We start from the raw sequence: 26,942 nt of genomic DNA on the forward strand, positions 1-26,942 counted from the left end.
TGCTATAAATAGAAGAGGCTTTCTTAAAGGCACTGGACTCTTCATGGTATTACCTATTACCTATTTTTCAAAGAGAGATACATTTTCCTAGTGTTGGTCAGCAATCCAAACTATGTTAAAAAGACAGAGTAGTTCTGCTGGATCTATCTTGATACCTTTAATATTAGAATTCCACCATAACTGTAGCAAGCAATGCCTTCCATAAGTAATGTGATTCTGACCTAAATTCCTCATGTAAAAATGAAGGTGGCCAAGGATAAGAAAGTAAGACCCAGCCTTCTTTTCTCAAGGCTGAATAAACCCCAGTTTTCTCAGCCTCATATGGCAGGTCTTCCAGTACTCTCATCATCCTTGTGGCCCTTCTCTGGACCTTCTCGAGCCTGTCTGCATCCTTTTTGTAGAGCAGGGACCAAAACTGAACACAACACTCGAGGCGTGGTCTGACAAGTGCTAAGTAGAGCAGGATGATGACTTCTTTGTCTCTGCTGGTGATGCCCAGATGTTTTTCCTTAACACTTCATCAAAAGGTGATTTATACCAGTAAGAGCCAATACAAGTAGCTATCAAGTTGTGCAAGATGGTTGTTGCTGTTTGTTTTCATTTTCTGTCAGTTTCTCTTCTGGCTCTTTTGTATGTTTGAATATAGAATCTCAAAATAGTTGGAGTCAGAAAGGGCCTTCAAAAATCATCTAGTTCCAACTGCCCTGCATGGGCAGGGACACCTCCCATTAGACCAGGTTGCTCCAAGCCCCATCCAACCTGGCCTTCAACACTTCCAGGGAGGTGGCATTATCCCAAACAGGATGGGATGGCAGATGAGATGCTCTGATTGAGGGCTATTGCATACAACACTGGGGTTTTAACCCTTAGAAGGCACAAGGACAGTCAAGTTGTAGGGAAATTGGGAGACTGGAACAGAAGCTAAGGTTAGAATGCAAAAGGTATCTTAACAATAAAATACACTACTAGTAGTTCAAACAATAAAGGTTAATAATTTAAAAGTTGGCAACTTACTTATGACTAAGTTTTATACTAGGCCTAGAAGATTAATTATCAACTTTGAACGGATTCTAGAATCTTGAAACTTAAAGATAAGAAATTGCTTAATATGAAGTGCACTAATTAAGACAATAAAGGAGTTAATATATCTCACTCTTGCTCAGTCACAGCTGTCTGTACCCGCGTGGGTCTTCATTCTTGAGAATTAATCTCTCTGGCGGGCATCCCTGCTGGAGGAGAAGGTCCAGCAGCCTCCTGGGAAGGTGTACAGGAAGTCTGCTGAGTAAAGATGGGACCAGGCTTCTACAGAATAAAGTGGATTGACTGCTAGCATTTAACTGTTTAGCCCTACCTCCAAAATTTCTCAGTGAAGAATAAAAGGAAGAGAGTGGAAAAAGCCAAGAAGGCCCTGCTCTCACCAAGCAAACTCTTTTTGTTTACCTGTTCATTCTTACTTTATCTCCATTTCAGGCCTAGTTGTGGCTGGGCTGGGCTTGGCGTTCTTCAACGTCACAGAGCAGCTGGTGTTATGAATATCAACTTGGTCTCTGTCTGTACTTTCAATGTTGTTATCAGCTCAGAGCTTGCTAGGTCTTCTCCTTTCTCATGGGAATCTTTCCAATCCAGGCCTGGGCCTGCACAACTGAGAGAGAAAAGTAATCGAACCACAAAGAGAAACTGACGCAGGCATATTGAGAAATGGAGTGCCCTGCTACAGACACATCTTCTCTGGGCAATCTGTTCAGTGTCTTACCACCCTAACCACGAAACATTTCTTCCTTACTTTCAATCTAAAGCTGCCCCCTTTCAGTTTGAAACCATTGTCCCTCATCTTGTCACTACAGGTACTGATAAAAAGTCTTTTATATAAGTCTCCTTTATATACTGAAAGGCTACAGTAAGGTCTCCCTGGAGCTTTTTCTTCTCCAGGCTGAACAGTCCCAACTATCTCAGCCTGTCTTCATAACAGAGGTCCTCCAGCCCTCTGATTGTCTTTGTGGCCCTCTTTGGGACTCGCTCTGACTGCTCCACGTGGTTCTTGTGCTGGGGGCTCGAGAATTGGAAACACTACCCCAGGTTTGGTCTCACGAGAGCAGAGGGGGAGAATCACCTCCTTTGTCCTGCTGGCCTATGCTTCTCTTGGTGCGGACCAGAATATGGTTGGCTATGAGTGCATATTGCTGGCTCATATTGAGCTTTTCATCCACCAACACCCTCAAGTTCTTCCCCTCAGGCTGGTTTCTCTACATGGACACACACATAAACACACACACACACACATATATATATGTATATATAAAGCCTGTAGGAATTGAGAGCCATAATTTATTGACTCTAGTTATCATACTGATTTCAGTATGAAACAGACAGTGGATGCAGGGAGATGATGTGAAGCAAGGAGGGCGATAGCCTTGAGTGGGAGGGCACAGGTCTCAGGGTGTGGTTTGGTGTCAGCTGTCGTTATGTATTACCCCTTGATGTGTGGATTGGGGGATTATTTTTAATAAGCTGGTTTCGCTGGACAAGAAGAGGCTCTGTGTTGCAGGGTTCCTGTTGCGGTGCTGCACGAGGGACCTGGAAGCCGTGCAGGAAAGACACTTCTGAATCAGGGGTGGCTTCAGAACATCAGAAACTGCCCTCGCAGAAATCTAAGGACAATGTTTAACAAAACAGCATACCCTAGGTACAGCAGCCGTGATAGGGAAATTAAGAACATGAAGTGCATCATGTTTTTTATTTAAGCTTTATAAAGGCATGGGGCAATCATGAGGCAAAAATGGAGGACTGCATTTGACAGCGCAGCCTTCCTTGCGCCCAGGAGCTGCTGCCAGGCGTGCGAAGAGCGCTTCCGAGCTGCTCTACTTGGCACCTGGGAGCCGAACGAGCAGATCACAGATAGATAAAGCTATTACATTAAAACTTCAGAGCAGCTCAGTCACCATCTGGTGCCAAACTGCCGCGTGTGTGGCTAAGTCGGGGTCAGGTCCAAAACGCAGAGGCTCGCAGGGCCGGCCTGCGGCTGGCCCCAGCCCGCCCCAGCCCCGGGCCGCGGGATGCGGGGCGCCCATCTTGCGCCAGCCCGGGCGAGGAGCCGCGGAGGGCGGCTGTGACGCATGGCTGCGGCGCCCTGCGGGGAAAGGCCGCCGCCGGCCAGGCAGGGCTCCCAGGCACCGGGCAGCGGCCCTTCTGTGACAGGAGACCCGTCCGCCCCGCCCGCGCCCAGCCCCCGCTCCGCCGGCGGCCGAGGGGCGGTCCCGCCGCCCCACCCGCACTCCCGCCCCCGGAGCCGCCCGGGCCGTCAGGCCGCGGCCAGGCGCGCAGGCGCAGCTCCGCCCAGCGCCGGTTGTATCCGGCCGGCGCCTTTTCTCCCTTTCCCTTCTCTCGCTCCCTGCCCAGCCCTCCTTCCCTCCCTCCTCCCCTCCCTGCAGCCTCCTTCCCGGAGCGGCCGCGGTCGCTGCCGCCCGTCGCCGCCGCCGCGGGCGCCCACCCTCCCCTCCCGGCCCCGCCCCGCCGTGAGCCCGGCCGGCAGCGCCTCCGGTTTCCGCGGCTGCCCCATGAGGCGATGGCAGCGGCCAACTTCGGCAAGATCCAGATAGGGATCTACGTGGAGATCAAGCGCAGCGATGGTGAGCGCCGGGCGCGCCGGGGCGGGGGCTGCCCCGGGGCGGGGCGGGGGCTGCGCGCGGGGCCCATTGTGTGTGTGTGTGTGTGTGTGTGTGTGTGTGTGTGTGTGTGCGCGCGCGCGCGCGGGGCCGGGCCTGGCGCGCGCTGCGGTTGTCAGGGGAGCGCTCGCGCTGGGGCGGCGCAGGGCGGTTGCGCGGGGCGCGAGCGGCGGGCGGGAGCGGGGCGGCTGCGGCAGGGCGGGGGCGGGGGGGGGAGGGGAGCCCGGGGGGGTTTGGGCAGGGAGGTGGGAAGGCCTGGGGGTGAGGGGGTGAGGGGTGGAAAGGCCGTTCATGCCGAGGAATAACTTCTCCTCTCTGGCGTGCGAGCCGTGCTCTGAGAAAATGACACAACAGGGCGCCCTGAAGATGCCTTCAGACACTTCCGTCACTAGCAAAAAGCTTGATGTCATGATTTCAGGTGCTCGTTATGCTTAAGGTACAAGAGCAGTGCTTGCTGGTTCTGCCCAGGAGTTATTTCTCCATGGGGGATCCAGTGTGCCTCATCTTTCCTAGCATCTCCTGGCGGGAGGATGTATGGTGCTGTCTAGAAATACACGTGAATAAAGGTGGCATGTGTGACAGCGTTAGGCTGCTAAGGCTTCATATTTGTCTGGGAGGAGAGAGCTGAAATGGGAAGTTCAGGGGCTGAATCAATGGCAGGTCATCCATGACCTCAGATCTTTGAGTGGGGAATATGTCATCTGTTCTCGGCCTCGGAGAGGTCTGTGAAGCCTGCTAGACTGGGGTGGGGTTCTGCTGGGATTTTCTGGCAAGTCTTTGTTGTTTTCTCTTTTTTTTGCTCCAGGCTTCAGAAGCTTGCTAAAGAATAAACAGATATTTTTTAGGGAAGTAAGACCTGGAGGTCAAAGGCATTGAAGTTAGTGTGGTTTTGTCATGAGGCAGGAAACAAGCAGCTGACAAGCTTTGTGCATCTTGTCTTTCTTGTGTCCCATACTGCAGTTCAACCCTACAATTAAATAATGGTCGGTGTTGGCTGGACACTGTACTAAACCTAACCCCTCAATTTGTGCTTAATGGCTTGTGTGTCACGTGAGGGATCTGATCGTTCTGGCACTTATTTGCGTAACTCCTGCAGATCTCCCATTGGGGTTTTAGAAAACCTCACGGTAGCAATGTGTAAAATAGCGTTTCTGAGATCTTTGTGAACTTCTAATAAATAATGCTGTTTGGTTTGTATGCCTTTGGAAAATAAGCATCAGCATGCTTTGCTGTTTTGTGGGTTGTTTTCTTTTTTTGCCTCTGCAGGGTTCTGCTCACTTCTAGTGTCAGATGGGAGGACAGTAACTTATGAACATAACAATGTTTATTATAATTACTGTTAATGGCTTACATATTTTGCTGTATCACTTACACATGCCATGCAGCACATTTGCATATGTTACACATCAGTAATATACTAGGGGGATGCCTTCACGGGAGTTGCTCAAGCTGTAGTGTTTTGAGTATTTATATTAACTTGGTCCTGTGTGAGCAACTAGACTGCAGTGTTATACAGGTTAGTGGGTCCTGGGTGGTGTGAGCTGAGGCTCCATGAGAAGGAGGCGCCCTCATCTGTCTAAGGTGCTGCAGGATTAGGTCATTCTCTTCCCCATAAACTGTGGGAGAAGCTGTCCTAGGTATATGGGAGTATTTTGAGAAAGATACTGAAGGACAGCCACTACTGGATAGCACTGCCTATCAGAAGGTAGGTTCCCGGCTTGAGCTGGAGTTGTACGGGCAATCCAAGTTGGCCTAGCTCCCTCTAACAGGGGAGGATATTGTGGCCAATGATTTATTTTCTTTTGGTCATTTAATGCAGTAATTGATTATTTGATTCACTAAACACCTTTGCATGTGCTTCTTTTCTGCATGATTAGTGAGTTCCAGTGTCTAGGAGATCCGTGGCCAGAGTGAAGTAGAGGTCTTCATATAAGATCTGGTTCAGTAAACAGTGAGCTACCTGGATATGGTCTACCCAGGTCTTTATCCTGGGTAGAATGGGGGCTGTGTATTATACCAGCTACCCTTGGCTGAAAGCATGATTAAAGCTGTTCAAGAAAGTTTTGGAGAAAGCAGAGTGTTGGTCTGGGCTTGTTGTTTGCTTTGTTTTCTATGGGGAGTCCTTTTTAATATTATTTTCAGAGGTAGTTACAGTATTTGTTTAAAATTTCTGTGTTTATCTGTTTATTTGCCAAATCCAGATAAAATAAAATCTTTCTTTTTTAATTGTATCATTTGAAGAAGTACACATTTTTTTACATCTGTCCACCAATTAGGTTAAACATTTCTCTGAACACACATTTTATTACTTCCAGATAACTATTTTTCTTTAAGTAGAAAGAAAAGTTAACAGACAAGCATTTTTTTGGTGAAACATCAATGTTACAAGTCATACTTGTTCACTACAATAAAATTGCAAAGACATGCAAAACACAATAACTCTGAGAACGAGACCAGAACATTCTGGAAAAAAAAAGTTACATATTCTTTCATTTTGACAAGTTCTAATTATGCTTAAATGTTTCATGGGAGATTTCTTATAGGACTAAATAGAAAATACATGTTGTACAAATGAAAGGCATTGTTAGAAATCATGGCCAAAAACACATGAAAACCAGTGTTTGGATAAAACCCAACATTTTCAAGGACTGATGCTGTAGGCTGCTTGCTGTGTATCTGTTTTTTCTCAGTGGGTAAACATTGATATAAATATTGTCTAGAGTTGCAGATAATATTTCCAGTTATAACTGGAACAACTACTGTGTGCATGTAACATAAGATAGGCTAGATAAGCTTTTTATCATAGTTTCTGGTACTGAAATTTATACATATTTTGGTATAATTTATGTATGTTGCTTGAAGTGTGCCTTGGTAATCCATCTTGGAAAAAGGAAAAAAATCCTTTGGTTTAGGTTGTGAATTGCATTTCCAGTCTTGAAAAATGCGCCTTATTGCGTGGAAGCTTAGGGAGGTTGGGAAGGGGCCAGAATGTACCCCCAGAACCTGCTGTAATGCTCTGGTCCAGAATATGCTCCTTTTTGAGGTCTAAATATGGTCATTTGTCTGTGGACAAATTCTCTTTACTCAAACAGTGATAGCTCACCTCTTTACGTTTGAATTTCTACCTGTATCTGCACTTGTGCATTATCTCTTTAAGAAAGACAAAGACCTAAGTAACTACTTGGATACAGAATGTTTCACATTTTTTTCCCCCATAATTTCAGTCTTTTGCTTAAATAGAATAAAACTCTTAAGCCCTGCAGCCCTTTACTAGGCTAACTGATGATTTTCCATTACTTTTTCAGTCCGATTGTGTTGTGTCCATTTCCTCCTCAGGCTGTTCCTATTCTCTCTTGTCTTGCAGATCTGAAATCCTGTGTAGAAACACAGAGAAATTAAGTATGTATTTGCCTGTTTTGAAAGCAGGGAAGGGAGTTAGAATTCTGATCTCGCTCTGTCAGAAATAATGTAACAGGTGTGAGGAGAAAGAACGTTCTTGTAATTGGAAAAGTGCCTGAAGATGGGACTGAATGTCAAGGAAATAAAAAAATGCTGATTTATTTATTTATTTATTTATTTTAGGGATTAACCATCAGATGGTGTAAAAAAGAGAAACATCATGAGTTTGTGCCTATTTTTTCATGATACAATAACAGAAGAGCTGCCAGTGTTTCAAAGAGAAGACTTAAAACTGATAAAGGAGAGTAGGCTAGGTACAGTTATTACATGGAACTGTTACCAGTGGACTTTGAGGCTAGACACATAGTAGAATTCTAAGAAGGCTGGTGGGAGTGTCCAGTTTTACACTAAAAAAAAACAAAAAAAAAATATGCCAGCAAATCTACAAGGTATTTTCTGTTCTCCTTGAGTCTGTAGCTTAAATAACCTCTAACTGAAGGGAGGTAGGAAGAAATCTTGCCAGTGGCTGTGTTATTTTGTAATTGCTTACTTAAGATTTTTTTTTTTTTTCACTTGTCTATGAAGCAGCTGGAACTGGTTACTGTTGGAGGTAATCCATCTAGTCCAAAAACCTCCTGGCAGCTCCTGTCTCTTTGGGCTTGCTAAAAACATCATGGTAACTGTTTCACCTTCAAACACAAATGAGACTAAATTTTTGCAACAGTCAGGACTGTAACTTTTTTTGTTAAAACCCTACTTCTGTGAAATTCGTGTTTTTCAGAGTTGAGAGATCTGTAGCATCCTCTGTCTTTCGGGTAATCCTGTATTATGATCTTTATGTACAACTCCTAATAGCAACAAAGATTATATAGCAGGACAGAAGGTAGAACAGTGCTATAAAGATTATGTTCAGGTTTGTGTAGCCACCCTATTTTACAAACTCTTGAGGACAGATTTAAAAGGTAAATTTACTGTTTACTTGCTTTTATTGTTTGATTACCACATTTAAATAATTTGACTCAATTACCTAATCCCTACATAAGCCATAAAGACTTCATGTCTTTGTCCTTCCATAGTGGCCAGATCACAGGCAGGGTTTCAAGTCTGCTATTGCTGGTCGAGCTAATGGATCCAACATTGAGGCTTTCTTCTCTGTTATAGTTTCTTACATTGTTACATCCACAATTTCTAGGGTTTTTTCCTACAGAAGCATAGAACAGAAAGATGAGTTAAATTTTCTGTCATTTGTTCAGCTGTTGTTAAGCAGTAGGTGAAGTTTCACTGTAACTCGCAAATTCTCAAATATTTATGTAGATCTTCTGTATTTTGTATAAATAGCTTTTGAATGACAAGAGTTGAGTCCTGGTCTTCAGAGAAGCTTCTCATCTTTGTTCCATAAATGTGTTTAATACACCATTACATACTGGCAATAATATCTCTAGAGCTTTATATTGTTACTAGGATTACACAGCTTGTATTGCATGATTTTTCCCCTCTAATGTTGTGGAGAAATCTATCCTTTGTTTCTGTTTGATAGGTAAAGTTACTGCTCTTTCTGCTCTATGATGGCCTGTTGCCTGGGCCCAGTTTTACTTGATGTTTCTTCTTATGGCTTTATGAACTGAAGACACTGTGGTGCTGCCTTGACACCAAACGCACCTTCCCACCTTGTCAAGATGGGAAGAGACAGCAACTTGTTGGGAAGAAGTCATGCCTGACTGAAGAGTAATGTTGTTGCAAAACTATCTTTTTATATTTGCTCTAGAAGATAAATTAGCCTTTCAAGTTATTTTATACAACCAATTACAATACAACGATGTAGAGAAATGAGTATAAGTATTTACCAGATGAACTCCATCCCTGGAGCACAAAATCCGTAGTGTATTTGTTGGCTTGACCAGTGGAGTATGCCTGTTGATACTGTGTACATATAGGCGGGTGTGCTGTTCCTTCTTTTTATGTCCTCATTCCTTTCCTTTCCTTTCCTTAAAACATGCACAGTTCTATGTTGTTGTTCAAGTACTCTTTTTAAATTTTCACTCAAAGAATTAATAAGCCTATAGTTTCATATAGTGTTCCTAATACAGAGACAGACAGGTGATTGACATGATTTTCCTACACCTTCGACCTCTGTAAAGGGACACTTTGAATTCTGTAGTGTTAAGCTCTAACACAGTACTGAGAAGTTCTAATATCCTTTCATGTCATAGAATCATAGAATGTCTTGGGTTGGATGGGACCTCTGCAAGTCATCTAGTCCAACTCCCTGCAGTAAGCAGGGACATTTCACACTAGAACAGATTGCTCAAAGCCCCATAAAGTCTGACCTTGAATGTCTCCAGGGATGGGGCCTCCACCACCTCTCTAGGCAACCCATTCCAGTGATCCACAACCCTTGTATTAAAGAACTTTTTCCTAATGTCCAACTTAGATCTACCCTTCACTCGCTCAAAACCATTACCCCTTGTCCTATTGCTACAGGCCCTGTTGAAGAGGTCTTCCCCACCCTTCTTGTAGGCCCCCTTCAGTTACTGGAAGGTTGCTATAATGTCCCCCTGGAGTCTTCTCTTCTTCAGGCTGAACAACCCCAACTCCCTCAGCCTGTCTTCATAACAGAGGTGCTCCAGCCCTCAGATCATTTTCGTTACTCTTCTCTGGACAGGCTCCAACAGCTCCACGTGGTTCTTGTGTTCACAGGGATTCCTGTGTTCACAGGGGTTTTTGTGTTGGTGGCTCTAGAGCTGGACACAATTACTCCAGGTGATGTGTCACCAGGGCACAGTAGAGGGGCAGAATCACCTCTCAATCTGCTGGCCACACTTCTTTTGCTGCAGCCCAGGATGCTGTTGGCCTTCTGGGCTGCAATTGCCCAGAAGGTGGTGGCTCATGTCCAGCTTTTGATCCACTAGTACTCCAGGTCTTTTTCCACAGGGCTGCTCTTTAGCATGTCTTTCTCCAGCCTGTATTTGTATCCGCTTGCCTCAGCCCAGGTGCAGGACCCTGCACTTGGCCCTGTTGAACCTCATGAGGTTCACCTGGGCCCACTTCTCCAGTTTATCCAGGTCCCTCTCAATGGCATCCTGTCCCCAGAAGGTATAATGATCAATAAGTAAGTTGTGGCTTAGAACATCCACAAACCTTTGATTTACTAAAGGTTGGTGAAGTAGATCTGCCATGTTAAGTGCTTTTCTCAGAGGGGCCACCATTGGCAGTGGAACCAGGAACTAGCTGTTCAGGTTAGAGACCACTTGGCCAAACTAGACATCCATGAGTCCATGGGCCCTGATGAGATGCTCCCACAAGTAGTGTGAAAGCTGGCAGATGTTATTGCTGGGCCACTCTCCATCATCTTTGAAAGGTCATGGAGAACAAGAGAGGTGCCTGAGAACTGGAGGAAGGCTAATAGCACTCCAGTCTTCAAAAAGGGCAAGAAGGAGGAACCAGGGAACTAAAGGCTGGTTAGTCTCACCTCTGTCCCTTCGGAAGGTGATCGAACGACTTGTTCTGGATGTCATCTCTAAACACATTGTAGAACAGGAAGTTACAGGGAGTGGTCAACATGGATTTACCAAGCGTAAAACATGCTTGACGAATCTTCTAGCATTCCATGATGACATAACTGGTTGGCTGGATGAAGGCAGAGCAGCAGATGTCATCTACTTTGACTTCAGCAAGGCTTTTCACCACTGTCTCCCATAGCATCCTCATTAGAAAACTGAGGTAGTGTGGGCTGGGTGAGTGGATGGTGAGGTGGATGAAGAGCTGACAGAGGTGTGACAGAACTCAGAGGGTTATGATTAATGAGCAGGGTCTAATTGGAGGCTTGTGATCAGTGGTGTTCCCCAGGGGTCACTACTCAGTCTGGTCTTGTTCAACATATGCATCAATGACCTGGACAAGGGGACAGAGTGGATCCTCAGCAAATTCACTGATGATACCAAACTGAGAGGGCTGGCTGACCCTCCAGAGGGCTGTGCAGCCATCCAGACTGAAAGCCAATGGAATCCTGGGGTGCATAGGAAGAGTGTGGCCAGTAGGTCGAGAGAGGTCATTCTCCCCCTCTGCTCTGCCCTGGTGAGGCCACACCTGTAATACTGCATCGAGTTCTGGGCTCCACAGTTGAAGAGAGATGGGGAGCTACTAGAGAGAGTCCTGAAGAGGGCAACAAAGATGACTGGTGAATTGGAGCATCTCCTTTATGAGGGAAGACAGAGAGCTGGGACTCTGTAGCCTGGAGAAGAGAAGGCTGAGAGAGGAGAACAGAAGACCTATTAATAGAAGACCTATCAATGTCTGTATATATAAAGGGTAGGTGCAAGGAGGATGAAGCCAGACTCTTTTCAGTAGTTCCCAGTGACAGAACGAGGGGCAATGGGCACTAGCTGGAACACAGGAAGTTCCATTTACATATGTGGAAAAGCTTCTTTACTGTGAGGGTGACAGAGCACTGGGACAGGGTGCCCAGGGAGGTCGTGGAGTCTCCTTCTCTGGAGATATTCAAAGCCTACCTCGATGCAGTCCTGAGTAATGTGCTCTGGGCAATCCTGCTTTTAGCAGGGGAGTTGGGACTTGGTGATCTCTAGAGGTCCCTTCCAACTCTGACCATTCTGTGATTCTGTAATTCTCTTGTAGCACTCTTCTTGATGCCTGGTAGTTGCCCCTGGGAAACAGAGCACTGGCAGATAGTAGTTCTCTGGGAGGGTGCTGCAAAGATGGCATTGCCATTTCTGTGGTAAAAAGTGTTCTGTGGACTTTAATTTTGCTGTCATTGAATTTGGCTGTTGCTACAAATGTAGCATCTGTTAGACAAAAGGTGATAGAGTTGTGTGAAAAATTACCTTAGAATTACCTTTCCTACAAAAGAGAATGAATGTATCAGGATTGTGCTTATTAGGATTTTTGAATATGTGCAGTGCACTGAATCATTTACATGAGCAGAACACACCTAGAAGACTTTTGATAACTCTACTACTACAGTCTAAATTCAGTTGTTTCATGTTGTTAGGAACCAAACTTAATTACTTAGTCAAAATTAGTAGGTACAGGTTCTTGAGGGTGTTAAACTCTGTGTCTAACCAAAACTTAAAAGTGACAAAGTGAATTATCAGTTAGATTTAATAATTAAACCACTTGATTAGGATTGGGATTTTTTTGTTTGTTTGTTTTTCAGAACATGGTCTTGTTTAGCAACACTGAATGTGATCTTTTATTTGACTCTTGGAAAAGAAGAATGAGGGACTTTGCTGCTTAAAGGCTTAAATGTTGTCCTGGTTTGGGTCAAACGTTGACAAATGTGGTAGTCGATATTTTTAATTTTGCTTTATTAAAATAATATGCTTTCTGTACAGCTTATTGTTTTTGCCTAGTGTCAGTTCTGGTTTCATCAGCCATTAAGTGTTTTTCAGTTTCCTGGACTTGTAAAGGAGACAGTCTGCTGCATTCCTTGCCAGTGACATTTTAAAATTAGTTGTCCAGTCCTAAGCAGTAAAAAAGTGTAACTTGCATATAACAAAAAAACATTTGCTTTGATTTCATTTTAATGAGTAGGTGGTCATGCTTTTCACATAGTGGCTTTCATCAGATACTGTCAGCATGTGTAATCCCAAGTGTCAGAACTGTATTTTCAGTCTCTTCTGTTACTTACAGGATAGTATGTTAAGAGTTGCCATCAGTGGATCAACATGATGAATATGTGAGGGGAGAGAGGTGAAGTATGGACTTTGAGAGACTTTTTCGTTAGAAGCAAGGTGTGTAGCATGTTTGTGCCCTTGCAGAGTTTAGTTCTACAATTTTTGTTGCATAATGCTACACTTTTTGCAATGTCTGAAATGTGTTACTTTCCCCTTGTGGCTGAACTACATATGTAGTTTGAGACGTGTTTCCGACCAATTTATAAAAGTATTTTCTGCGGATGCTGGCATGCGTAGTGATGTGATGTTAGGATCTCCAACTCCAGGAAAAGTGGAAATTAATTCAATCTGAAAAGCAATTTTGGGTTATGTTTGCATATTCTTCTACACTTTTATGAATTGAAGCTTCCATTTCATTTTGTTGTTTTAGTAGGATAAGAATTCAGGTGGTGAATGAGGTGAATATCAATCACAGCTGATGATTTTTAAGTTACAATAAGCTTTCATCTAACAAGGGGGAGAATTAATTATTACTTACAGTTTTCTTGTTTTCTTGTTGGTTTGAGCTTTTTGAACCTTGTTATGATAAGGGGAAAATACAGACTTTAAGCTTGTGTGAGAATAAAGGCTTCTGACTTTTAACCAGGAGCAGCAGTCGGCAGCTCTGTAATATAGTAAGTGATAGTAAATAGTCTTACTAAATGTAATACTGTAAAGGGAAAAAAAAAACCGCAAAACACAAAACCAAACAAAAGACCCCTACAAAACAAACAAAAAAACCCCACAAAAATAAATAAAAAACAAGCCAAACAACCAAACACTATTTAGTTTGCTTCATGAAAGGCAAATGGTACCATTTGAAAACATCTATAGAAGGTTCTGGTAGAAATTTTCTGTGTGATGCAAGAAGCTATTGTTTCTAGGCAGCTATTGTCAGCTTCAGAGAAAGTGGAGAAAATAATGAAAAAGAGGTCTCTGCCATTTATTCAATAAGAATGGGGGAAAGGAGAGAACAGCCAAGTCATCTCAATCTTTTGGCAGAGGTTATTCACCACACTATTTGGATCCACCACAATCTTAAATTCTATTGCTAAAAAAATTTCAGCAACCACTAAATGCCAGTGCTGTTTGAAGAAGATACTTCAGTGAATCTACTTCTGCTCCTACATGCCATAGCTGTATGAAATTATCACTGAGCGCAGAGGATTTGGATCTGCAAAATTATATAGCAAAGCATTCTGGAGAGGAACTTTGAGAAACAGTTTTAAAATATTTTGAAGAAGCTGCCTGCAAAATTATTGTAAAGGACTCCAAGAAATTGCTGACTGAATGTCAAAAAGATGTCAATTTATGTTCAGTTTTACGAAACTAAAATTATATATATATATAAATATATAAATATATATCTATATATATGAAGACATCAAACTTTTCCTGCAACTTTTTCACAAGTTGTCAGCTCATGGGAAAAATATGGATGTCACTACCAGGCACTGAATGAAAACGTTAACTTTACATAGTGGCAGTAAAAGAAAAATGTGATACAGGACAGAAAATACTACAATGGCATAGATTAACATCTTGTTCTCATTTGGATGAAGTTTTCAGCTCTGATTGCTTAATTTTCCTTAAATCCAAGAACTGGGGTCAGGGTGGGGTGTTCATGTAGTCTGTGAGAGGGATCATAGAGCATTGGAAAATCTCACAGGAATTTTGAAAACGGGTAGATTATTGTTGTTTTGGTTTGTGGGTTTTTTACACTTTAGTAGGGAGATTACTAGGTAAATATGCAACAAAATGAAGATTACTTTATGAAAAGCAAATGAAAACTTCCCCCCTCCCCCCTTTAAAAGGTTTTTACTGAAACTGGAGAATATATATTTTTTAAAAAGCTTATTAAGTGTTTTTGCCTCTTTGAGGGTTTTTCAGTCTCCTTAAAGTATGCTCACCACTGCCATAAGGACTATTCCAGTGGATCAGACCAATGGTTCATCTAGCCCAAAAGCAACAGAAGATGATATTTAGGGAAAGCGATTCCGTCTTGCAACTGTCCACAGTCTTTCTCTTTCCCTGGTATCCAGAATTACATGTAGGATATTGGAAACACAACTCTACCTAGTTCTATTAAATGTCCATTTATAGGCCTATTGTGTGTGAAATACCTTTCTGACCCAACATATGCTGTCAGCCTCCACAACCTGAAGCAAGACTGGAAAGTTCCCTTCTGGCTGCCTAGAAAAGTACATTACTGCTTTTATCTGCCTGAAACCAATGTACGTTAAGAGGCAGCTCCCAGCTTTAGTGTTGCAGGATTTGATGAATAACTGTTTCTACTAATTTTGTCCTTTATAATTGTAAAGCGCAACCAAATCCACCCTCAGTCTTGTACTCAAAAGTGAGCAATCTCACCCACCTTAATATAATACTTCCTTCTTCTTAATTATCATTCTCTTAATCTCCTGATTCTGTTACGTCTTTTTTGAGGTGTGAAGACTAGTGCCACAGTACTTGAGAAGTGGGTGTACCAAAGTTTGATTTAGAGGTTGAAAGTGACACTTGTTTTTATTTGCTAGCTTCCTGATGATGGCCAGTGTTTTACTGTCTTTTTTTTGTAGTTGCAGCTGCATGTTGAGTCAATGTTTTCAGAGAACTGTGTTAACTTAAGACTGTCTTAATTGAATTGTAGCTTCTACTTCCAGTTTCAGCACTGTGTACCCATAAATTAGATTTTTCCATTTTTCCAGACTTTTCTTTATGTGTGCTATCTTTTGTCTATGTTGAAGCTCATCTTCCATGTTTTTGTGTATTCCCTTATTTTTTAGAGGCTCATTTGAAGTCATGGCTTCTGACTACCCAAAAAACTGTCTTACTGAAGGATCAGATGCCAAATTCTGTGTAATTCAGAGTGTAAGAGAACACCAGGCTGGAAGATGTGTAAGATTCTAGCTAATGTTATAAAAGGCCTAAATATCATGAAATAAAACAATGCTTGACTTTCCCAGTCCCCTCCTTCATACGCACTTGTCTGCATGTAATAATCTTGTGCAGAAGTCTGAAGTATTTCACTGTTTGGACTGCTGTGATTGTTAATTTATATTACATCTCATTTTAGTCTAGCATCCCACTACCATGATAATTCTCCTTGCACCTTGCACATGTGCTAGTTCACTACCAGGCTTCTACAGGGAACCTGAACTTCCTTGACTGGTTCTTGAGGAGACACCTGAACCACATAATTTTCTCTGTCACTGGGCTCTGACAGACCTGCATTTTTACTTACGCAGTTTACTAAGTCACACTTCTGTATTCTCATATATATTATCATTCTCCCTGGGCATGCAGCACATGCTCCTGATTATGCTCTAAAAGCACCACAGTGCAAGACTAAAATGCAGCTTTCTTGCTTTTGTGAAGTTCAAGGTGAATAATCGTAAAAAAAAAAATAAGAGGTCTAGGGTTCTAGGCCTGCCACTTGGGATCACAGGAGTGCACCTGTACAAGCATTTCAGTTCAGATCAACAATGGACTTTGGACACTTGTCTTCTGGTCATCCCTTATGTCCTTGTGCTACTCTTTAGCTCGCTTTGAAAGCATCCTTGGAGCACACTAAATTCCTTTGGTTGATACTTAGCGGGAGAGTACACTTCAAATACGTGCATGATGTTCTCCAACAAGGGATGTTCAGCCTGTGGCAACAGACTCCCCAGGTCCCTCCAGAACATGTGGTATAAACGTCTGATCCCCAGCACCACCTGCTTTGCTCTGCAGATCATCTGCTGCTGCAGTGTGCTACCTGCTACCGTAGGCACAGCTGAGGGACCTGGGGTGAGCACTACATCCTTTAGTTGTGAGAAATGTGCTATGAAAGGTGTTGTCCCAGGGGTGTTGTGAACATGAACCAACCTATATCCATTGTTTTAAGGTATCTGTCCGTGGCGTGCTTTGGAAAAAAGGCATGGAGGTCATCTTCAGGGCCTGAGTTTTTCTGTTTCAAGCTAGTACTTGCTGCTGCTAGAGAACTGAAAAATTGGTCAGTTATGCCATGTTTCAGAAAGAGCATGACACAATCTAATTTCTGTAAGTGATGGATTCTTGTAGAGTCACCTTGCCTCCCCATCAAAAAAGAAGGACCCCAGTGACAAAACCAGTATAGCTGAATAAAAAGATTTTAGGTCATGGAGCAATCAACCATCACATTAACATCAATTTAGGAAGTGATTACCGCTCATCCTGCTTGATTTTGCACTAAAACCGGGGAGGGTGGGGGGTGGGGGGCATTGGAAATTACGAAACTAATTGAAATGTTCTAGGAACAGTGTCTCAACTAAAAGTAGCAGGAAACAGCGGAGGACAGATGCCAAAATGCTTCTGATCTCTGTGTCCCCAGCTTGTGTCCTGGGGGTACAGCAGATAAACTGGGGCTGGGTGTGGGGTTACCTGACATGATCTTGTCAGCATCAGTGTGGGAGAGGCTTTGAGCAGCACTGCTGGTATTGACCCATTGTGAAGGTCAGCCATAAGTTTCTCTAAATTTCATTGTAATGTTTCATAGATGTCACAGTTTAATGCTCGGCCAGCAATTAAACAAATGACAGATGCTCTCCATTAACCCTGCCTCCTTCCCCTATAGGGGAGGGAGAGGGAATAAGGGAGGGAGACTTACAGGTTGGAAACTAAACTATACAGCTTTAGTGAACCTGTAGTGATGAAATATGTACAAATATAAATATAAAACCCCCCAGTAATTCTCACATTACCACAGAGGCTGCAGGGCAGCCCTGGAAGAGTCCTGGACTCCTAGAGTCAGCAGTAGATGGGAGCTGGATGCAGGAGCACAGGGATTCAGGAACACATGGATCAGGATCAAAAGCAGACCAACAGACAGAATCCTTCCAGGACACCTACCATGTGCAAAGAGTGCTTGACCCTCGTTATCCCTCAAATATATACTGAGTATGATATGTATGGAATGGGATACTGTGTTTGGTCAGGTTGGGTCACCTGTCCAGTCTGCTCCCCCTGCAGGAGGGTCACAGTGTGACCCCTTTATTACCTTCAGTTTCTGGAGCATAAGATGTTTTTCAGAACCCAGCAGTGGCCTTGGTTCAGCACACCATCCCCCTGCAGTAACTGAGAACATTGAGCGTTATCAGTCCTAGAAGCAGACACCAGCTGAGAAACCTGCTGTTAATTTCAGCAGGTGCAGCTACTTAGAAGAGACTTAACTGAAAAGTAAAATTTCTAGAAAGAACATTGGTTTTATCCTGGCTCAAACCAGGATACTGTGTATGAAACAGTATTCAGATGAAGCTTACTACAAGAATGGTAATGTATTTAAGACTTGGGATGACAGTTTACCTAATAATTTCTACTTAAAAGTGTGCCTTCTGGGATCAGTTTTGAAACTGGCTTGCCGGTTTTCCCTATCCATTACTGTTATTCGTTCATGGTTGTAACACAGAAAGCAACATTGTTCTTTGGAAACTACATTACTATGCAAGAGTAGGAGTATCATCTCTGAGCATGTATATAGTGCAGGAAGATTGGGAAGTATGGAGTGAAACAGCTGGGGTGGAATGTTGCACAAACTAAATGTGTTATTGTTATAGATTGAAAGATCATGAACTGTGTGTAAATGAAAAGCAGAAAACCTTGATATCCTAGTTAATCACAAAATAAGTGTGGACTACCAGGATGAAGTGATAAGAAGAAAAGTGAGCACATTCAGAGTTACTGTATTTTTGGCAATGAGTGCTCCTGTGGGAAGCAGTCTGAAGCTCCTGAGGGTGTTGCACCTCGTTGTGGTTGACAGCGTTGGGAAAGGAGATACTCCTCAAGTACTGAAGTAGGTAGAGATAGGGTTAGTGTTTTTCTTGTACAGGTGTGTGTGTAAAAGCCATAAAAGAGAGCACAGAATACTAATAAATTACTGTGAACAGGTGTGATCTGTAAAGAAGTTTGTATATGTTGACAGGAAAGTGCAGTTTTCTGGCTTGCATATTAGAGGCACACTGCTTACTAATGAAAAGGTGAAATGTGTTCCATTTATTAAATGGTTTCTAGGAAACTTAGGGTAGTATATATTAGGTCAGGTTGGACAGGTGCTTCCTTCCAGATATCTTTTTCTGTGGCTAAGTTGTATGTGGAAAACTCATCCTCCCGTAAAAATTATAGGATGACTGAAACAGTACGGGTGAGATAACTTGCTGATAAATATCTAAATATCAGTGCATCTGTTAGCCATTGGGATGTGATACTTTATGATTGAGCTGCTTTAGAAACAAGTCTCCTCTTGCTTTTGCACTGACACCTGCAGAGGCAATGTGTAGCTGTAGCTTCTGAATGTTACAGTGGTGAAGTACTCTTGACAACCTTTTAGTGAAGCCAGTGGGGTGGCTTCCCTTGATTTCACTGGCAACTGAAGCTTCTGAAAGTAAATAAAGGGAAGATGTTTTAGGAGGAGCTCACTAGTGTAAACTAATGCCCTTTGAAATGTGCTTAAAAGAGCATTAGCTCCCCACCCCCAAAAGAAACTGGACCTACCTTTAAGGGAAGTAAAAACTCAGTGTTCCTCTAACAGGGGAAGCCACAGGAAGCTTGTTTTGAATATAAAGGGAAATTTTAGAGATCAGCTTGCAGAATGAAAAGTCAGCAGAAAAACCCAATTAATAACAATGTGAAAAGATTGTAGATGTGACAATTATTAGAGGAGCAAAACTGGCAGCAGTGCTCTTGGTAACTGCCTTAGAAAAGGTACATCAGTATGGACAGCTAACAAGTTCAGCTAGACTGAGCACAATGAATCATAATTTAGCGGTTTGGAGCAGAGGTTTTTTATATATTATATGGGTTTTTTTAATATTTAGGAATTTGCTTTAGAAATGTGGCAGGTACTGTGTATGTTTAGTGACCCATTTGACAGTGTTATAACGCTACAATTAAGGTACCAGATAAGCCAATGAGGATGGCTGGCAAAACCCAAATAGATATATGTGACTGAGTAAAACAAAATTAAAGCATAACTAGTAGATAGGAAGAAAATAAAAGGCCACTTGTTTGTGGATAAATGAGCCCTTGAAACAAAATTAAATCAAACATGTTTAGTGTTGTATCAAACATGTTTAGTATTGTGGGAAGATAAACATCTGTCACGAATAACTGCTAGTTTTTCCTTGGGGGATTAGCAGCAGGACTGTCTGTGCAGGGCAGAGAGGACCCTGACAAGTGCTGGTTGCCTGAATAGGGATGTTGCCACAGCTGATGCTACTGAAGACACTGAGCCTGGAATTGTCTTTTCTTGGGTCTTTTTCTTTCAAGTTTGCCATAGGAATTGTTCAGTAGGTAAGGGATTATTTTCACCTCCCCGAGCTCTGTGAGAACAAAAAAAGCCCTTCCACAAGAGTCACCAGGCTTGAAGCCTGTAGGTCAGGAAGCAGTTTCATGGACTGTGGTAGTTCTGGTAAAAGTTGCTTCTTTTTTTTTATATGTAACTTGGAGTTTGTATTATTTTAAAAGAGCGTGAAAAAAAATCTACATTTCGCAATTTTAATTTTTTAATATAAAGTGGCAGAGAGTGAAGGTCAATTGTGTCCACTTGTCTCTAAGTGAGGAAACATTCCTGTTAGTCCCTTATGAACATGATTAGGAACAGGACTGCAGAGCCTGTCTGCTCTGACAAGTTGTTAATGCCCATTCCAGGGTCTTGTCAAAGCTGGGAAGACATTTACCCTTTTTTTAATGAGATAAACAATAATGCAGCACCAAGAGCTTGTAAAACACCCAAAAAACCCATTTCAATAAAACTTACGAAAACCATCCAGTGAGATCTCAACCCAAATAACTCCAGTTCTCTTCCCACTGCCTAGATTGTATGGCCATTTCCTTACCTGTGGTCTCCCATTAGAGTTACAAGGCTATACTTCAGGTACATATTGCTGTGGTTTTGCATAGTTTTTTTTTTTAAATATGCTTTTAAAAAAAACAAACAAACTAATGTCACGCTTTCATGTAATTTTTTTTCTTAAGATATGCTTTTAAAGTCGATTTATAACTGTGAGTGGTTTTGTACTGTCACTGATCACTGCTCCTTTTGTAGGTAGAAAATGTTCAGTTTGCTTAGAGGAAAGGGTCTAGGTACAGCTTGGCATTTGAGATCAGTTTACACTACTACCCAGCTATCCCAAATGGGGCAAGGTAGAGAACAAGATATATGTGCACAAAACAAGATTTATTGCAAACAGCAATGAGGTCTTAGGGACTAAATCACCAAAGAAAAACACAACTGAATTATATGGGTGTAGGGATATTAGGGTAACGGAACAGAATGTTAAAGCACTAATTTGAAAGGTTTCTTAACCGTAAAATGTAGAACAGTCACTTAGCTGGCAGAGGTTAACCATTTAAATGCTAGCAAGTTACTAATAGGCCTTATCTAAACTATTAAAAAACACCTAGGCAAAGTGATAATACAATAATTGCAATTATCTAAAAAGGGTCTTGAGGTCTTCAAGTTCTAGAACTTGAGAGTGAAAGATTTCTAATAATAGGGAGTTGATATCTCTCATCCTCTTACGGCTACAGCTGGGTGTCTCTTGTCTTGTTTCTTGACTTCCAAGGAGTAATCACTCAAACAGGTGTCCCTGCAGGAGAGGAGTAGGTGCAGTAGCCAGGAGTCTCCAATCAAAGACGAGACCAGGCTTCTACAGAATAAAGTGAATTGACTGCTAGCGTTTAACTGTTTAGCCCTACCTCCAAAATCTCTCATTGAAGAATAAAAGGAAGAGAGTGGAAAAAGCCAAGAAGGCCCTGCTCTCACCAAGCAAACTCTTTTTGTTTATCTGTTCGTTCTTACTTTATCTCAGGTTCAGGCCTAGTTGTGGCTGGGCTGGGCTCAGTGTTCTTTAACGTCAGAGAGCAGCTGGTGTTATGAACATCAACTTGGCCTGTGTTTGTATTTTCAAGGTTGTTAACAGCTCAGAGCTTTCTAAGCCCTCTCCTTTCTCATGGGAATCTTTCTACTCCAGGCCTGATCTATAAAACTGAGAGACACAGCAGTTGAATCACAAAGGGGAATTGAGGCAGACCCACTGATATGGAGTGTCCTGCTTCACTAAGTTAAGGGTTAGTTAAAATGTTTGATTTAACCCTAGTTATTTGCATTTGCTGCTGCTTCCTAAACCTTTTTTCTGCACCCTAAGGACTCTTAGAATAGAATCATAGAACCATTCAGGTTGGAAAAGACCCTTGGGATCACCGAGTCCAACCATCATCCCTACTCTACAAAATTCTCCCCGAAACCACATCTGCCAACACCACATCCACCAACACCACATCCAAATGACCCTTAAACACATCCAGGGATGGTGACTCAACCACCTCCCTGGGCAGCCCATTCCAGTGTCTAACCACTCTCTCTGTGAAAAAATTTTCCTAATGTCCTTTCTAAACCAACCTTGTTGCTAATTACCTGTGAAAAGAGACCAGCACCAACCTCTCTACAATGACCTTTCGGGTAGTTGTAGAGACCCATGAGGTCTCCTCTCAGCCTTCTCTTCCACAGACTAAACAGTCCCAGCTCATTCAAGTGTTTTTCATAAGATTTATTCACTAGGCCCTTCGTCAGCTTTGTTGCCCTCTTCTGTACTTCCTCCAGCATCTTGATATCTCTAGTGGGGATTTATTGGATATTTCTGCAGATGTTTATGCTTGTTTTCTTCTGTTTGCCAAATGATCATCCGATTACTTGGAAGAGAGGGAATGGAGAGTTGATGTTCTTTGCTTGTATTGTTAAAGGTGACAATATTGTAATGTATATGTATTTAAGGTAAAGTGTTGGCTTTACAAACATTCATGCTGTCTTATTACTGTATTTGCAGCAATACTTTCTGCTTGTTTTTGAGATGTATGTGAACATAGTTTTTCTCAAATCACTTGCTCATTTTTCAGTTTGTCATAATGCATGTTCGTGTTTACACAGACATGTTTACGTTTCAGATTTTGATACCAACTCTAGAAAATGCACCAGAAATCAGGGCTATGTCCCTTAACCACACTGCAGATTGTTTTAGCTCTTACACTTCTAGCATTTGCAGACTGGTTTTGCTTTATATGGTAGATGAGATTTATGCCAGCCTAATTGGTTGCTGGCATTCCTGAATTTCACAGCTGCTGTATTCAGCTGTGAACTAGAAAAATATAATGGAATACTGTTTGTGGAGAGCAAGAGGCAATTGTGAAGATGTAAATGTGCTTTCTGGCACTTCAATAACATGTAAACTTTTTAACACAAAGAATTTTTAGGAACAAATTGTAAGGGTACATTGTCAGTTTAAACATCATAGTATACATTTTCTATTTAAGCTGAAAATACTTGGGCATAACTTTTATTTTTGTTAGTGGTGGTTTTTTTACTCAGTCCTGACTTTCTTGGTCATGGGATGGATGAAGTCTGGCACAGAGATGAAAGATTTATTGTGATTCTTTTCTTACAGCATGCTGGCTTACTGTGTGTGAGAGAGTGTTCAGTATTTTCTATTAATTCATCAGCCTGCTTTGATCTCCTTTCACTTGTTACGGCAGCGATTAAACCTTTTAAAATAGTGATTCATTCTCCATCAAAAATAATAGAGCACTGGAGCAGGTAATTGGACTGATATGGTGGCTCTGTGATTAATCCACTGTCACAGGTTTCAGCTGTGAGTTGTTCTTTTCTTCAAAATGTATAAAAATTAGTAACATACTAAAGATTATTCTGATATAGTATAGAATATGTTTTGCTAAATTTCGATTTTTTTCATAATTTTTTTTTTCTTTTGATTCTGGACTGACAGCTGGGCCAAGCCTTAAAACAGTAGCAGGAGACTATAATGATGTAAGCTTGAGGATTCTTCCCATTCCCACAGGTTTTGTGTCCTAGCATTCCAGCCTCCACTTCACAAAAGTGGCCAGAGTGGCACTGCTACAGGGAGCCAATGTCTTCTGTTGCTACTTTGCTGGTGGACCAGATAGCTAATTGAACTAGTTCCACAACAAGGGTGTTTTTGCACCAAATGAAGTCCCTGGAGGTTATTAAATGCAGAAGAATTAATAGAGAGGTATACTGAGGATGTTGCACAAATAAAACTTGCACAAAAATGCTCATCAGAGGACATAAATTGTGAGATCGTTGTCCTTGTGAGTCTGCCACCAGCAGAATTTGAGCAGGGTCCTGAGGGCAGGATGGGTCCTTTTGGTGAGGGGAGATGGAGGAGCACCCGTTCGTGGAGGGGTGGGCATGGCAGTGGTCCCTGCTTCTGTGTATCCTCGTTTCAATTAGTCTCTGTCGCTGGGCATTACATGAGGGTACACAGATTTGCTGTTACCTTTCATAGTGCTTCCCCATAGTCTCTCTTGCATGATTTTAACAAAGTGTGAATGTTTAGGCAGCCTTTGCAATACAAGAAATATTACTATTATCCATTTGTTACTTGCATCATTAGTTGAGATAATTTGGGGTATCAGTCCAGGTTTTTCTTCCTTTCTGTCCCTTGGCAGGTCCCAAGAGGCTTAGACTGTATAAACAGATTAACTCTGGAAAACTGTCTCAAGTCTGACTGAAGTGCCTAAAACAGAAGTTTGAAACAATCAGCAGAGGAGAGAGCTGGATTGGATTTGGGGAATTGGGACCTCTAGGGAAGGAGAAGGTGCCATGTGGAGGGGATCCTGAGCAGAGCAGGTGTGTAAGGACAGGCAGTGTTTGGCCCTGGAGCGGCTGCCCAGCAGCAGTGGCAGCGTGTGCAGGGAGTGCTCCAGCATAGTCATTCATGCTCTGGGCTCTGCACATGGTCCTTGGGCACCTACAGGGTGGCCCGGGGTGGGTCTAGTGTGGGATTTGTTCTTCCTGCTATGGCTCATTAAAGAGAGTATTAGAGGAGCACTCTCGTTGGACTCATTTGCTTCAGAAACCTCAATTTATGTTACTCTTCAGGGCAAAGCACAGACATGAAGGCAATGTGACACCTCGGTTCTGATTCTTTTTTGTCAGTGCAGGGCTGCTCTGTTCAGCCAGTTGCTCATCACTAATATGTTGGAAATAGGACATAAAAAATTGTGGTACACTATATATTTAAGAAGAAATACCCTTATTCCTACTGAAAGTTAACTGGTTTCATTGTACTTTTGAGGGGCCCACTGGCTTTTCACCTTTCACTGGAGAAAGAAAAGAGCACCTTAACTCCAGCTTAGCAGGTTTTAGTTGCAGTTGTTTTAAAAATGATGATTTGTATTATTGTTACATGCAATTTAATTTTAGTTTAATTACTAGCTGCTGAAATGTCCATAAGAAATTAATATCAGAATACAGTTTCAGGGGGCTTCACTCCTGTGTTGCAACATGCAAATTTGTATCAGCCTGTTGTATCAGTTGTATCAGAAGGGGACAAACCAGCCTTTGTGGAGTGCACCCCGGGAGACTGTGCTGTTGGTGGGAGACTCGTGGTATTGGAGTTCTCTTCACTCAGAAAAGAGAGTCTATGTGGTGTTGGTTTCACATGGTGTTAGGTTTACTTACCACTCAGTTTGAGGTTCATTGAGTTTTTCACTTGTACACTGATTGTCTCGTTAGAGCCTCTGCTGATGGATCAGGTCTGAGCCACGTCACAGTGTGTGGCAAGGAGTCATCATCTACTACCTTATTTTTTTAAAATCCTTTTTCCTGCCTCTCACTGCATGTCTTTGTGCAGGGATGATAACGAGTTCTGGAAATATTTGTACCAGTTAGTAAATAATCATTTGTGTTTGCTTTTTAGGCCGAATTCACCAAGCGATGGTAACATCCCTGAATGAAGATAATGAAAGCGTAACTGTTGAATGGATTGAAAATGGGGATACAAAAGGCAAAGAGGTAAACTCAGTTGTTTTAGAACTTTTTTTCTTTTAAAAAATGTGTAATGTAGATGAAAGTTACTTTGGAATTTGCACTGTAAGTAAAGACAAAATAAAAATCTTAATTTAGTTGGTAATTATTTTGTTACAGACTGTTTTTCTTGGGAGCTGTTGGGCAAATGCTGGTTTCTGTTGTATTACATTTTACTTCCTGAACTCTTTGTCATAGCTTTTAAATAGTTCTTTTACATCTATTGATTTTGAACCAGATTACAAAGGCTGACCTTCTTCTTTTTACGAGTAGAAAAATAAAATTTTTGAGAGGGAGAATGACTTGCAGTTCAGACAGGAAACTAGTGGGAGAGCTGGGTTACAAACCTGTTTGTGTTTGTATTATTGAGGAATTGAACTGCTAGTTTGTTTGCTTATTTATTTATATTTGGCAATAATTTTTGAGCCTTGCTTTCATTTTGAAACTGTCTTTGTATGTAATGTTTCACTATCCCATTTCCCTTTGAATTTTGAACCGTGTTAGCCAGTTTCAGATGAGAATTCAAGAAGCATCTCAGAAATAACTACACTTCACTGGTTTTGTGAAAGCACAGGAAAAAGAAAAAAAAAAGTGAAAATGTCCTGGTGATCTCATCAGCTGAGCTCATCCTTTTGGATACACAGAATTCATACAGTGGTGAGGTCTTTGAAATGTCCAGCCAGGGGAAAATGGCAGTCTATAGAGACCAAAGTTATTTGAGATTTTTAGGAAACCAAGATTCAATAGATCTGAAGCCAGCTATTTTTAGGATCCTGCCCCTTCCCCCCTTACATTTTAGAGCATTTTGAACCAGGAACACTCAGCAGAAAAATTAGCATGATAAATTTAATGTGGTTTCAGCTGCACTTTGTTTTTTGGGTGGTTGTAATTCATCTGTTTCTTTTGCACTGTTTGGAAAATCTCAAATAGCTGAGATCTCTTTATGTTACAGCATGTCTTTCTTGTTCTGCAGTTTGTGTTAAATTACTACAGTAATACTGGATACTTCTGTTTTAATCACTTGACAAAAATATGAATCTGTTGGTCATATTTAGTTCATCCATGTGTTTTCAACTAATATGAAGACCAAAGTTTACACTATTTTTGGTGAGCATAAAATAAGATACTTCAGATTACTGAATGAACAAATTGTGGGGTAAAAGCACTAAATATTTTTTATTCTCAAACATAGGAGAAGAAATGAGCAGGGTGAATAGTGTTACACGATCACAGTATCACTCTGGTTGGAAAAGATCATTGAGTCCAACCACTACCCTAACTCTGCCACATCCACCACTAAACCCTGTCCCCAGGCACCACATCTGTCTTCTTAGATGTCTCCACGGATGGTGGCTCAAC

At 42.0% G+C, this 26,942-nt stretch overlaps 1 protein-coding gene across 5 annotated transcripts in view; it reads left to right on the top strand.

The window, feature by feature from the left end:
* The first annotated feature begins 3,367 nt into the window (after positions 1–3,367).
* KIF2A (kinesin family member 2A) overlaps positions 3,368–26,942 on the top strand; it is a 57,268-nt gene continuing 33,693 nt past the window's right edge. For all 5 annotated transcript variants that reach the window (XM_051642212.1, XM_051642213.1, XM_051642215.1 and 2 more), the window contains exons 1-2: positions 3,368–3,626; positions 25,477–25,571. In XM_051642212.1, the coding sequence (XP_051498172.1) occupies positions 3,563–3,626; positions 25,477–25,571 (159 nt within the window). In that variant the 5' untranslated portion in view covers positions 3,368–3,562. The remainder of the gene's footprint in view (positions 3,627–25,476; positions 25,572–26,942) is intronic.

This window comes from Apus apus, chromosome Z (genome assembly GCF_020740795.1).
Source record: "Apus apus isolate bApuApu2 chromosome Z, bApuApu2.pri.cur, whole genome shotgun sequence".
In the NCBI taxonomy this organism is placed as follows: domain Eukaryota; kingdom Metazoa; phylum Chordata; class Aves; order Apodiformes; family Apodidae; genus Apus; species Apus apus.